This window comes from Cyprinodon variegatus, unplaced genomic scaffold, assembly GCF_000732505.1.
Source record: "Cyprinodon variegatus isolate N-32 unplaced genomic scaffold, C_variegatus-1.0 Scaffold827, whole genome shotgun sequence".
NCBI lineage: Eukaryota > Metazoa > Chordata > Actinopteri > Cyprinodontiformes > Cyprinodontidae > Cyprinodon > Cyprinodon variegatus.
Window position 1 is genome coordinate 70,238 of NW_015151280.1, and position 9,574 is coordinate 79,811.

The 9,574-nt window shown below is 38.6% G+C and overlaps 2 protein-coding genes across 3 annotated transcripts in view; one reads left to right on the plus strand and one right to left on the minus strand.

Annotated features, from left to right (window-relative positions):
- cthrc1 (collagen triple helix repeat containing 1) overlaps positions 1–1,174 on the plus strand; it is a 9,169-nt gene extending 7,995 nt beyond the window's left edge. Inside the window, exon 4 of one of the 2 annotated variants that reach the window (XM_015396879.1) lies at positions 787–1,173. In XM_015396879.1, coding sequence (XP_015252365.1) covers positions 787–929 — 143 coding nt within the window. In that variant the 3' untranslated portion in view covers positions 930–1,173. Of the gene's footprint in view, positions 1–786 lie in introns of both variants that reach the window. The other variant, XM_015396878.1, reaches the window with a different exon arrangement.
- A 2,474-nt stretch (positions 1,175–3,648) lies between these two features.
- Positions 3,649–8,243, minus strand: slc25a32 (solute carrier family 25 (mitochondrial folate carrier), member 32). The gene is made up of 7 exons (XM_015396876.1): positions 7,810–8,243; positions 7,558–7,708; positions 7,373–7,458; positions 5,814–5,968; positions 5,361–5,474; positions 4,184–4,329; positions 3,649–4,112 (listed from the first exon to the last, which is right to left on the minus strand). The coding sequence occupies exons 1-7, from the start codon at positions 8,000–8,002 to the stop codon at positions 3,989–3,991; spliced, it is 969 nt and encodes a 322-aa protein (XP_015252362.1). The 5' UTR covers positions 8,003–8,243; the 3' UTR covers positions 3,649–3,988.
- Positions 8,244–9,574: the final 1,331 nt, after the last annotated feature.

A 9,574-nucleotide genomic window follows, 5' to 3' on the forward strand; every position in this document is an offset into this window, starting at 1 on the left:
ATTACATTGACATTCATTTTTGGCATCAAAATATCAATTTTTTTTTAGTGTTCCAAAGGTAATAAGGTCTTGTCCTGGATTCCAATAACACTATTGGCTTGCAATTTTTAATTTTCAAAGTATTTCACTGAGTGTCCTATAAAGGGTTAAAGGAAATATTAAATAAAAAGGCTATTATTCCATTTTTAAACACCATGTAGACATCGCTTGATCTGAGCAGTTTGGTTCTACAAGGCAATGACCCGAAGTGTTTCTTTAAACTGTGCAGGGTGAAGCAGGGTGCTGGTGTTCTGTCCCAGCACCGTCACCAGATCTCAACTCTGTTGGGACCAGCTTGAATGAAGTGAAATTTCTTCCAATTACCTCAAACTGACAGCTAGAAGGCCAAAGGTCATCGAAGCTTTAATTGCTGCAGATGTCGGATCCTTTGATGAAAGAAAAATATTAAGGACAAAATTGTTGTGCCTCAACAACGACTTAACAGTTTTCTAATAATTTTAGCCCCCAAACTTTTGAGCAGTAGTGCAGGTTAACAGGAAAAAACGAAGCAGTGGAATTTGAGCGTTTGATCTCTGCACAAAGGATGCACAGATAATCCTGTTTGTTCAGCTGCTGTGGAGCGAAGCTGATGCTTTCAGCTTTTAAAACGTCGCTCTACTTAAGTTTAGGATGGCCTCTGCGTGTCAGGAAACAAAACCAGAATTTAAGAGTTGAACTATTCCAGCTTTCTATGTTTGTTCCCTGAAATTCATTTGCAATGTCCTCTGCTCTTGTTTTCCTTCCCAGTTGAGGGGCTGTGCGAGGGTATCAAAGCCGGGTTGGTGGATGTGGCGGTGTGGGTGGGGACCTGCGCCGATTATCCCAGGGGAGACGCTTCCACAGGCTGGAATTCTGTATCCAGGATTATCATTGAGGAACTGCCTAAATGAGAGTCATATGAAAGGGAGGAGCCGGTCTTTGTAGTGTAGGAGCAGGTTGACTGGCTGAGGCACTCATGGAGGCGCTGATGGTAATTTGAATGTTTTTGTTTTGTTTGAACACACGTCTGCTGAAGACTGTTCTGCTTTGAAGAAATGAACTCTGTACTGTAGCCTTGTGGGCTGTTAACGAATAACAGCAACCAATGTCCTTAAAATGTACTGTACGAATGATTTCTGTCAATAAAAATACATTTTTATCTGTAAAGTTTAAGTGGTAGAAGTTTGGAAAACTAGGAACTAAAAATTAGCAGTCTAGTATTTTAATTGTACCTATTCGTCCAACTCTTATTTTTTCTTATTCCTTTATCTTTCATTCATGTTTAATCATCCATTATTTAATCCATTCAGTTGTTCTTTTGCAGGTTTCATATTCAAAGCCAAATAAATCCATTCATCCATTTTCCATCACGCTTGATCCCTGCTAGGGTCGCAGGTGCCTATCTCCAGATTTCTATGCATGAGCGGCGGGGTCCACCCTGGACAGGGCACCAGTCCATCACAGGGCAACACAGAGAAAACAGGACAAACAACCATTCACTCACACCTAGGGAGAATTTAGAGAAGCCAATTAACCTAACAGTCATGTTTTTGGACTGTAGGAGGAAGCTGGAGTACCCAAAGAGAACCCACACATGCTCAGGAAGAACATGCAAACTGCATGCAGAAGTCCCCGGGTCAGGAATCGAACCCAGAACCTTCTTGCTGCAAGGCAGCAACCTAATAAATATGGGCTGTAAATCCATTGTAAACATTTCTGCCCTAAACTGTTTATCCAGTCACATATAGGCTTGATAATTTCTTAAAATTAAGCAAATAAAGTGAGCCTCAAATTTTTCGACACAGGCAAGAAACTCCAGGCGGTTGTGGAGGCGTAGGATCAGAGAGTGCATCAATGATTGAATACTAAATTTGTCTATTGAAAATCCAATACCAAAAACAGCCAGAAGATGGCAAAAGTGCATCTTTATCTACCACTTGCATGAGCCACATTTCTTTTGATATCCAGTTTTGCAGCTAATCGCTGTGTTCGGCGAGGAAAGCACAAACCCTTATTTTTAAGTCACATACACGGTCAGTTGATGCTGATACGTCAGCTGTTGCCGTAGCTCCCGGGAAAACGTGTAGTGTGCAGGCCCGCATGAACAGCAGCTTTATGACTAGGGTTTAACTCATGTTTGCGTAGCATCTTTTTGCCGCTGGATGCGTAAATAAGCTTCCTGGAGCACAGCGTGCAGAAGAGAGCGTCTGGTTCACCTAACTTCAGAGATGGGAAGTAACGAAGTACAAATGCTTCGTTACTGTACTCAAGTAGATTTTTCTGATATTTTTACTTTACTTTACTCCTTATTTTTATGGCGACTTTTTACTTCTACTCCTTACATTTTCACACAAATATCTGTACTTTCTACTCCTTACATTTTAAAAAATTGGCTTGTTACTTTAGTTTTGAATCATTTCAATGGAGTTACAGTTATTATTTTTCACGTCATCAATACCAAATTCAATCTAATTGGATGGGAATCTACGTTGCATTTGACGCACCACTACAAGATGAATCGACAGATTCGGCGGTATTCATTCGCGGTAAATCATTGCAGCTTGGTGGCGGTGGTGTTAGCATAGTAGCATGGACGACGAGATGATTGAAAATGAACACAGCGGAGATCTAGTCCTATTGGCAGACATCCATTTAAAATGTAGGCAACGGCATGAAAAAAGTGGTTTCTACTTTTACTTTTATACTTTAAGTAAATTTACAAGCCTGTACTTTGTTACTTTTACTTGAGTAAAGAAGTTTAATCAGTACTTCAACTTTTACCAGAGTATTATTTAACACAAGTATCTGTACTTTTACTCAAGTACGGAAAGTGAGTACTTTTGCCATCTCTGCCTAACTTCCTGCACCAGCTGCTAAATGGCTTGCCATCTCTCCCTGTCTCCTCCAGCCATGCCCAGCGCCATTTATTTTTGAGACCTTCATCTATGGTCGTAACATCTTCCCCAGAGTTCTTGAACTGCATTGTGCACACTCCATGAAATTCGTTCTCTGTGTCATCCTTCTCTGCGAAGTTTCATTTATGTATTTTTTGACTTTTTAAAGATCTCCATTGAACGTGTAGAACTTCAGCACTGTACCACAATCTGGCGACTTGAGCAAAAACGAGAGCCACCTTCTTCTGATTGGCTAATACTGTTAGTTTCAGCGCACTCCTTTACCACCATTGGCTAAAAAAGGATTTCTATTAGAAAGGGATTTCTAATCTTTTTTTTTTAATTTATTTACTGTCAATTTATTTTCAAGAGATTGTTTTTACCTACGAGCAATCGTTACGAGCTGCAAATCTGGCCTGGGGCCGGAATACTTTAATCCCTGTGGAAATTTGACCTGAGAAGTTTTGAGGAAACAAGGAGTAATAGACAAGAATTAGAATGGGTCAAAATAACACATTTTAATGTGTTCACAAAGCGTCATGGAACTAAACTTTTGCAGTTTGTCTTATCAGAACAAATGATGACTTTATAGAGAAGCGTTTTAACTTAAAAAAAGGCATAAAACTGGAGACCTGAGACGACCTTGATGCTGATCATCAAGCTTTAAATGTCTGTTGTTTTTCATCTTTCATTGTAAACAACTTACTCTGTGGTAAAACTCCTAACCACCCCCCCCATTAGGTTCTGGTAACCTCTGCTTTAAGAAAAACAGTCACATTTTCAGAGCAGCAGCAGCATCACTTCCATAGAGGCCACCTGAAACAAAACCTCCATTTGATCTAACTGTGCGTTTTACTCAGAGACTTGTTCATAACGCGTCACTGAGTGAAAACCTGAAATGAAACTGAAATAAAAACTAATCCAGCCATTAGTCGCTCTGCTTCTTCTTTTTTCCTCACTTCTCCACGTGCTGAAGAGGGCGCCTCAGACCGAACACAGTCCCCTCTTTGTCTTCACGTGGCTCCAGCAGGGGCCTGAGGCACGTGTGGCTGTCCACCCTGGCCTCCGAGTCTCATTCATTTAGTCCCGAGAAGGTAGCGGGAAACGTTTTCATAAACCACGAAAGTGATGCAGCAGGCTGGGGTGACGCGGATTAGATTGGGGATGATGCCTTTGTAGAAGCCCATAACTCCTTCATTTCTGCAGAGAGAAAAATAAACATTAAAACGATCCCAGAGAGGTGCGTGGCGGTTTGCAGACCAGCGTCGTACCTCCACGTCCGTCTGACCACATCGCCAACGCCGCTGTATCTGTTGTGCTGGTCTTGCAGACGAGCTCTCACCACCTGATAGGGGTACGTTGTGGCTACAGCGAATATTTTGGATAGAGCTGCCATTGTGATGTACTCCAGAGGATTCTGGGAATAAAATCAAGAGACACAAAGAGGTAGTAGATATGTGGAGTCAATTTAGTTCCATTATTCAATTCTATTTAGTTTATTTCTATAGCGCCAATTAACAACACATGTCATCTTAAGGCACTTAACAGTTCAATCAGATCATCCAGTCAAATTGATTCAAAGTTTTCTATCTAAGGAAAACCAGTTGATTGCATCGACTCATTGACTCGAATGCAATCCTTTACACTAAGCATGCTTGTAGCGACAGTGGATTATTGCTGAAAGCAAAGCTTATGTAAATGAACTTTTGAAAAAAATAAAATAAATGTAAAAAACATGATTAATAAGTGGAAAAAAAAAAGAAAATTTAAACTTAGAAAGGAAACTGAACATTTTCTAAACAAAATAAGGCTTTGATACCAACTTTTCTGGTTTCTTGGATTATATTTTTTCAAGTTTCTTTTTTTTGCAGATATATTTTTTCTAAATTTTTCATATTTTATAAAAATAAATGTTATATTTTCAACATTTTAATTATTTTTTGTTTCCATTTTTTTTAGATCCGACTTTTATGAACTGCATTCTTTTAAAATTGTGTTTTTTTCTGATCAAGTTCTCTTCGAATCACACTCAATGAAAATGTTGTTGCCAACGCCCAGCGGCCCCATAGCAACGCACCTTCTTCCCTCACTCCAGAGGAAAGCCAGAAAGGAAGTGACTGATCTGTGAAACATATTTGAAAAGAATGCTATACGATAAACATATATCTGAAAAAGAATAATTAGACTTTTTTTTTTTAAACCATCCACTGTATATATCTGAATAGAATTAGGAAAATTAGGAAATATAAAACCTTTAAAAAAATTTTAAGATAAAATTGAGAAAAAATACTGTTACTCTCAAAACCTTTTTTTAAAACCAAGAAATATTTCAAATAACTCTTCTTTTTGTCCAAATTTCCATCAGCAAACAGTCCCACTCCAGTCCATAGAGTTATTGACTCATTGAAAGGAGTTTTTATTTTTCCACATTAAAAGGTCTCAACTCACCAACTTTGCATCAGAGGAAGCTCTCCTATATTTGTTGTAGTCTCTCTTCAGCTCTTCGTAGGCCATGAACTGCAGAGCACCATGAGACGTACCAAACAGACCAGGAACGTAACCCTGTTCAGCAGATTATGGGATGTCAGTTTATCTGGGATTCACCAACTGCTTTAAGTCCCTTAAATAACATTTCACCACAAAAACTTATAATAACTTATTTGTAACAAAGAAGCTAAATTACTATTTAAATTAATCCTATTAGTGAAAAGGAGCAATGACACCCCCTGGTGGTGATTGCCATTCACTGCAGAGAAAGTAATTCAAGTGATTTTGTGCAAAAAAAAAACAACAAAAACAAACAAGAAAAAAAACAGATTTTTCAACAACAACAAAAACAAAATATACGCCGACTGAATGTGTCACACATTTCTGAAATACAACATTACACTGATGTCTGACCCTGTAAAGTCCTGGAATCCCCTCGTGGCGGTAGATCTTCACCAGGGCGTCTACCATCCCTCTATACTGCTTGCTAGTCGGGTCGGCGCTGTACTGCAGGACCAGTCGGGTCTTAGTAACCCAGATTGGGTTGGTTATGGTGAGCGTTAAGATGCCTGAGGAGAGAAAACACAAAAAAAGAGAGTCTTATTTTTAAAAAGAGAGGCAGTAAAGGTTACTACAAGGTTTCTGCAGGTTTCTCTACAGCTGGTGGACTTAATATATGAAGCATGGAAAAAGCAAAACTTAAACTAGAAGGAAGAGAAGCAGGTAGGAAGGAATAGGAGCCAATTTTGGTGCTTTACTTTTCTGTTCTTTTTCTATTGTCCCCTTTTTACCAAAGTTTGGTGCGTCAGGATTTCATTACCCAGGTTATTTTTTTTTTTGCAAAAATATTTCCTCGCTTGTACTAATCAGCTTAGAAGAGCTTGCAAAAAAATAAAATAGGAAAAAAAAAAAATAATTACCTGCCATAAACTCAGAGAATTATAGCTAAGTCATTGTAACATTTTGTCACTCTTTGCTACAGAACTCTGTTGTTTTGAAGAAGAAATATGTTGATTTACAGTCATCTTCTGCATTTCATGTAATTCAATAGTGAAAAAGGTACTAAGACCTTATAAGAATAATTATCAATACTATGCCAAACAAACAAATAAATGGATATTCCTACTAGTAGTGATGGGTCCAGCAGTACCAATGTCAGGTGACCGATACAGGAGTTGTTTCTAACTGACTGACTCACTAAACTGTCTTTAAAAACGTATCTATCAACATGGTGCATCTGCTGAAAAATTGTCTCATCTTTTGTGGTTTATCTTTAAAATGATCAAGAATTTTGGAGCAGCCTAAAAAGAATACAAACGTTTCAGCTTTTTCAGTTTCCTCGTTGTGTTATACTTTTCCTCTCAGTTATCACTCAACTTATCTGAATAAAAGTTCCTTTCAAATTGACTCTCTAGTCTATTTACTGTTTTTAAAATCCTAGTCCACAAGCATCCTCATTCCCATTTTTCCCTAGATTTTCACATTATACGTTTACATTATTTATTGGCTGCATCAAAAAATAGCAAATATATTTTCACTTTAAACATAGATATGAAATAATACCATATAACCTACAATACCTTAAATTATATCATTGTACCAGGTCATTTCTATATTTGATATGAGGGATCAAGTGATTCACTGAGCAGCGGGTTTGTAGGATAAACATATTTCAATAGAAAATGCATGTAATAAAATACCCCTGAGCTGAAGTAGAGTCTTTGCTTTCTGTTGCAGATCAGATAAAGACTTCTGTGGAGCTTCTTGTTTATAAATAACCGGTGAAGACCTTTGTTTTTAAAGCCCCCATGTTTATTCTATCCACAAATAACAGATGCGTAACCTCCGGGGAACACTGGATGAGCAGAAGCCATCCGCCCCATATTAGCTGCATCCAGTTCTGAGCAGTTTCACCTAGCTGCTGTTGGCCTTGTGCTGATTATGGAAGTGTGCTTGCAGGAGTCAGAACTGACCAGCTTCAGCCGCTGATACCAGATGCTCTGCTGGGCTTAGTTCCTCCTGACGCCCTTCCTTCGTGTAGCCTTTGATTGCATTGTAGCTGCAGGAGGAAGACAGGGAATAAAAGGAAGCCAAATGTCAACAGATCGATGTGAATGTCACTGTTCTGGTGAAAACATCATCATGCTGGTTGACATACAAGAAGAAGTAGAGACCCCAGGATGCACCAGCGCCCCAAATGTTAGGGGTCACCCCTTGGTAGAGACCCCTCAATCCCTCCTGATGCCACACACTCCTCATACAGTGCATTATACCACTGTATTTGGGTCTCAGCTCCAGTCCATCACTAACTGTGGAAGAAAATACATTCAAATTACCTCATTATTTTTAAAAAATATAATAAAACATCTAAGGGAGGCTGGATTATTTCTTGACAACAGGTTTTGGATACCTGCAAACCTGATCTTCACCAGGTCCAGTGGGTGAAGGACCATGGTGGACACCACTCCGCCGCTCAGTCCTGCCACCAGGTTTTCTATTTTAACATGACTGAAGACCTGCTGGACATGTCCACCTATAGAGACATGTTTGCTGGGCAGTCCTGCTGTCTCTGTAACGTTACCGTGATTCGGTGCGGAGCTCATGTCCTCAGAAAGGCAACAAACTCTTAGCTAGCTTCCCGGCAGCTAGCTGGGCTAAAAAACAACCAAATAAGCGTGAAACTGAAGCAACCGGCGGACTTTTAAATACGGAACAAAGGCGAGATAAAACCCCTCATAACTACTACAGGTCAGCGACTGAACCGCGTTTCAAGCATGAGGTAAAGCTACACAGCTGCGCCATGGTTAAATGTCAAAAAGCGCTCCCCCACAGCGACCTTGTTAAGATCCTGTTAGATAAGCTAAGCTAGCTTGTGCCGAGTTCTACTTCCGGTATGGACTTTCAAAATAATTCAGGTCCTGCTGGTATAAAATAAAATGTCATTTACCTTAATATTGTTTACATAAAATTATACACAGTCAAAAATTAATTTTCACAATTAAATATATGTTTTTTTTATATTTGAAAATATATTAGCCCCTTGCCTCTGTCATCAAGCCACCTACAACAACATTAAACATGTCTAATAATAATAATAATAATAATAATAATAATAATAATAATAATAATAATAATAATAATAATAATAATAATAATAATAATAATAATAATAATAATAATAATTTATCTGGCTAAACCTTGTAATACTGTTGATACTTAATACACATTGTTAAGCAGGGGTGGATCCCTTTTGATAATGCCATCATGTAGAATGTGCTACTTTTACATTTTTAAAAGTTATTATATTAACCAAAATTAACAAAAATACATCCATCCATTTTCCGTCACGCTTATCCCAAGCGGGTTTGCGAGGGCTGCTGATGCCTGTCTCCAGCTGTCCGGTGAGCACCCCTAAGGAGAATTTACAGAAGCCAATTAACCTAACTGTCATGTTTTTGGACGGTGGGAGGAAGCCGGAGTACCCGGAGAGAACCTACGTTTGCAAAAGGAGAACATGCAAACTCCATGCAGAAAGACCCGGGCCGGGAAACAAACCAGGAACCTTCTTGCTGCAAGGCAGCAGTGCTACCTACTGTGCTACTAAGCAGCCGACAAAAATACAACAATCAATTATTTACTACAATATATCACAATAAAGAGGACTAATACAGAATTATTAACACTTTTATGAATTGTATCTGCAATCATTAAGAGGTTTTCTATTTAATTAACGATAAAAAATCAACAGCTCAAGCCATTGTAATGTATATATTATGTAAATTAATTTAAACATTAGCAAGAGCCTCATGGAAATCTGCTCCATCTTCAGTGATTTATTTGGAAAATATAGATATAGGTTGATTGTGATCAGTATAGGTTTACCCTCAACTGATTGATTGGCTTTATTGATCTCACAGTGGAGAAATGTACTCATACTGGTACAGGACTGGTTTCAGTGGCCATTATTTTCGGGCCACCCTTTGGTGCATCCCTGTTTGGCCATCCCTGAGAAATTTCCTGCAATCACCACCAATTGTTTTTCCGCCTTACGCAACATGACACAAAAGTATCATTCTAGTAATTTAATCAAACTTGGCAGCTCTGCTCATTTAAATATTTTGGCATCTCGAAATCAGCAATGCAGATTTAAATAAAGTAAAAATAAAATAAAATCT

Excerpts from the sequence above, each read along its gene's own strand:
- slc25a32 (XM_015396876.1), bottom strand. The coding sequence starts at position 8,002 with ATGAGCTCCGCACCGAATCACGGTAACGTTACAGAGACAGCAGGACTG. Across the intron at positions 7,459-7,557 it reads TGGGGTCTCTACTTCTTCTT|CTACAATGCAATCAAAGGCT; the intron begins GTATGTCAACCA and ends TTCCTCCTGCAG. Across the intron at positions 5,475-5,813 it reads GGATTCCAGGACTTTACAGG|GGTTACGTTCCTGGTCTGTT; the intron begins GTCAGACATCAG and ends TCTGCTGAACAG.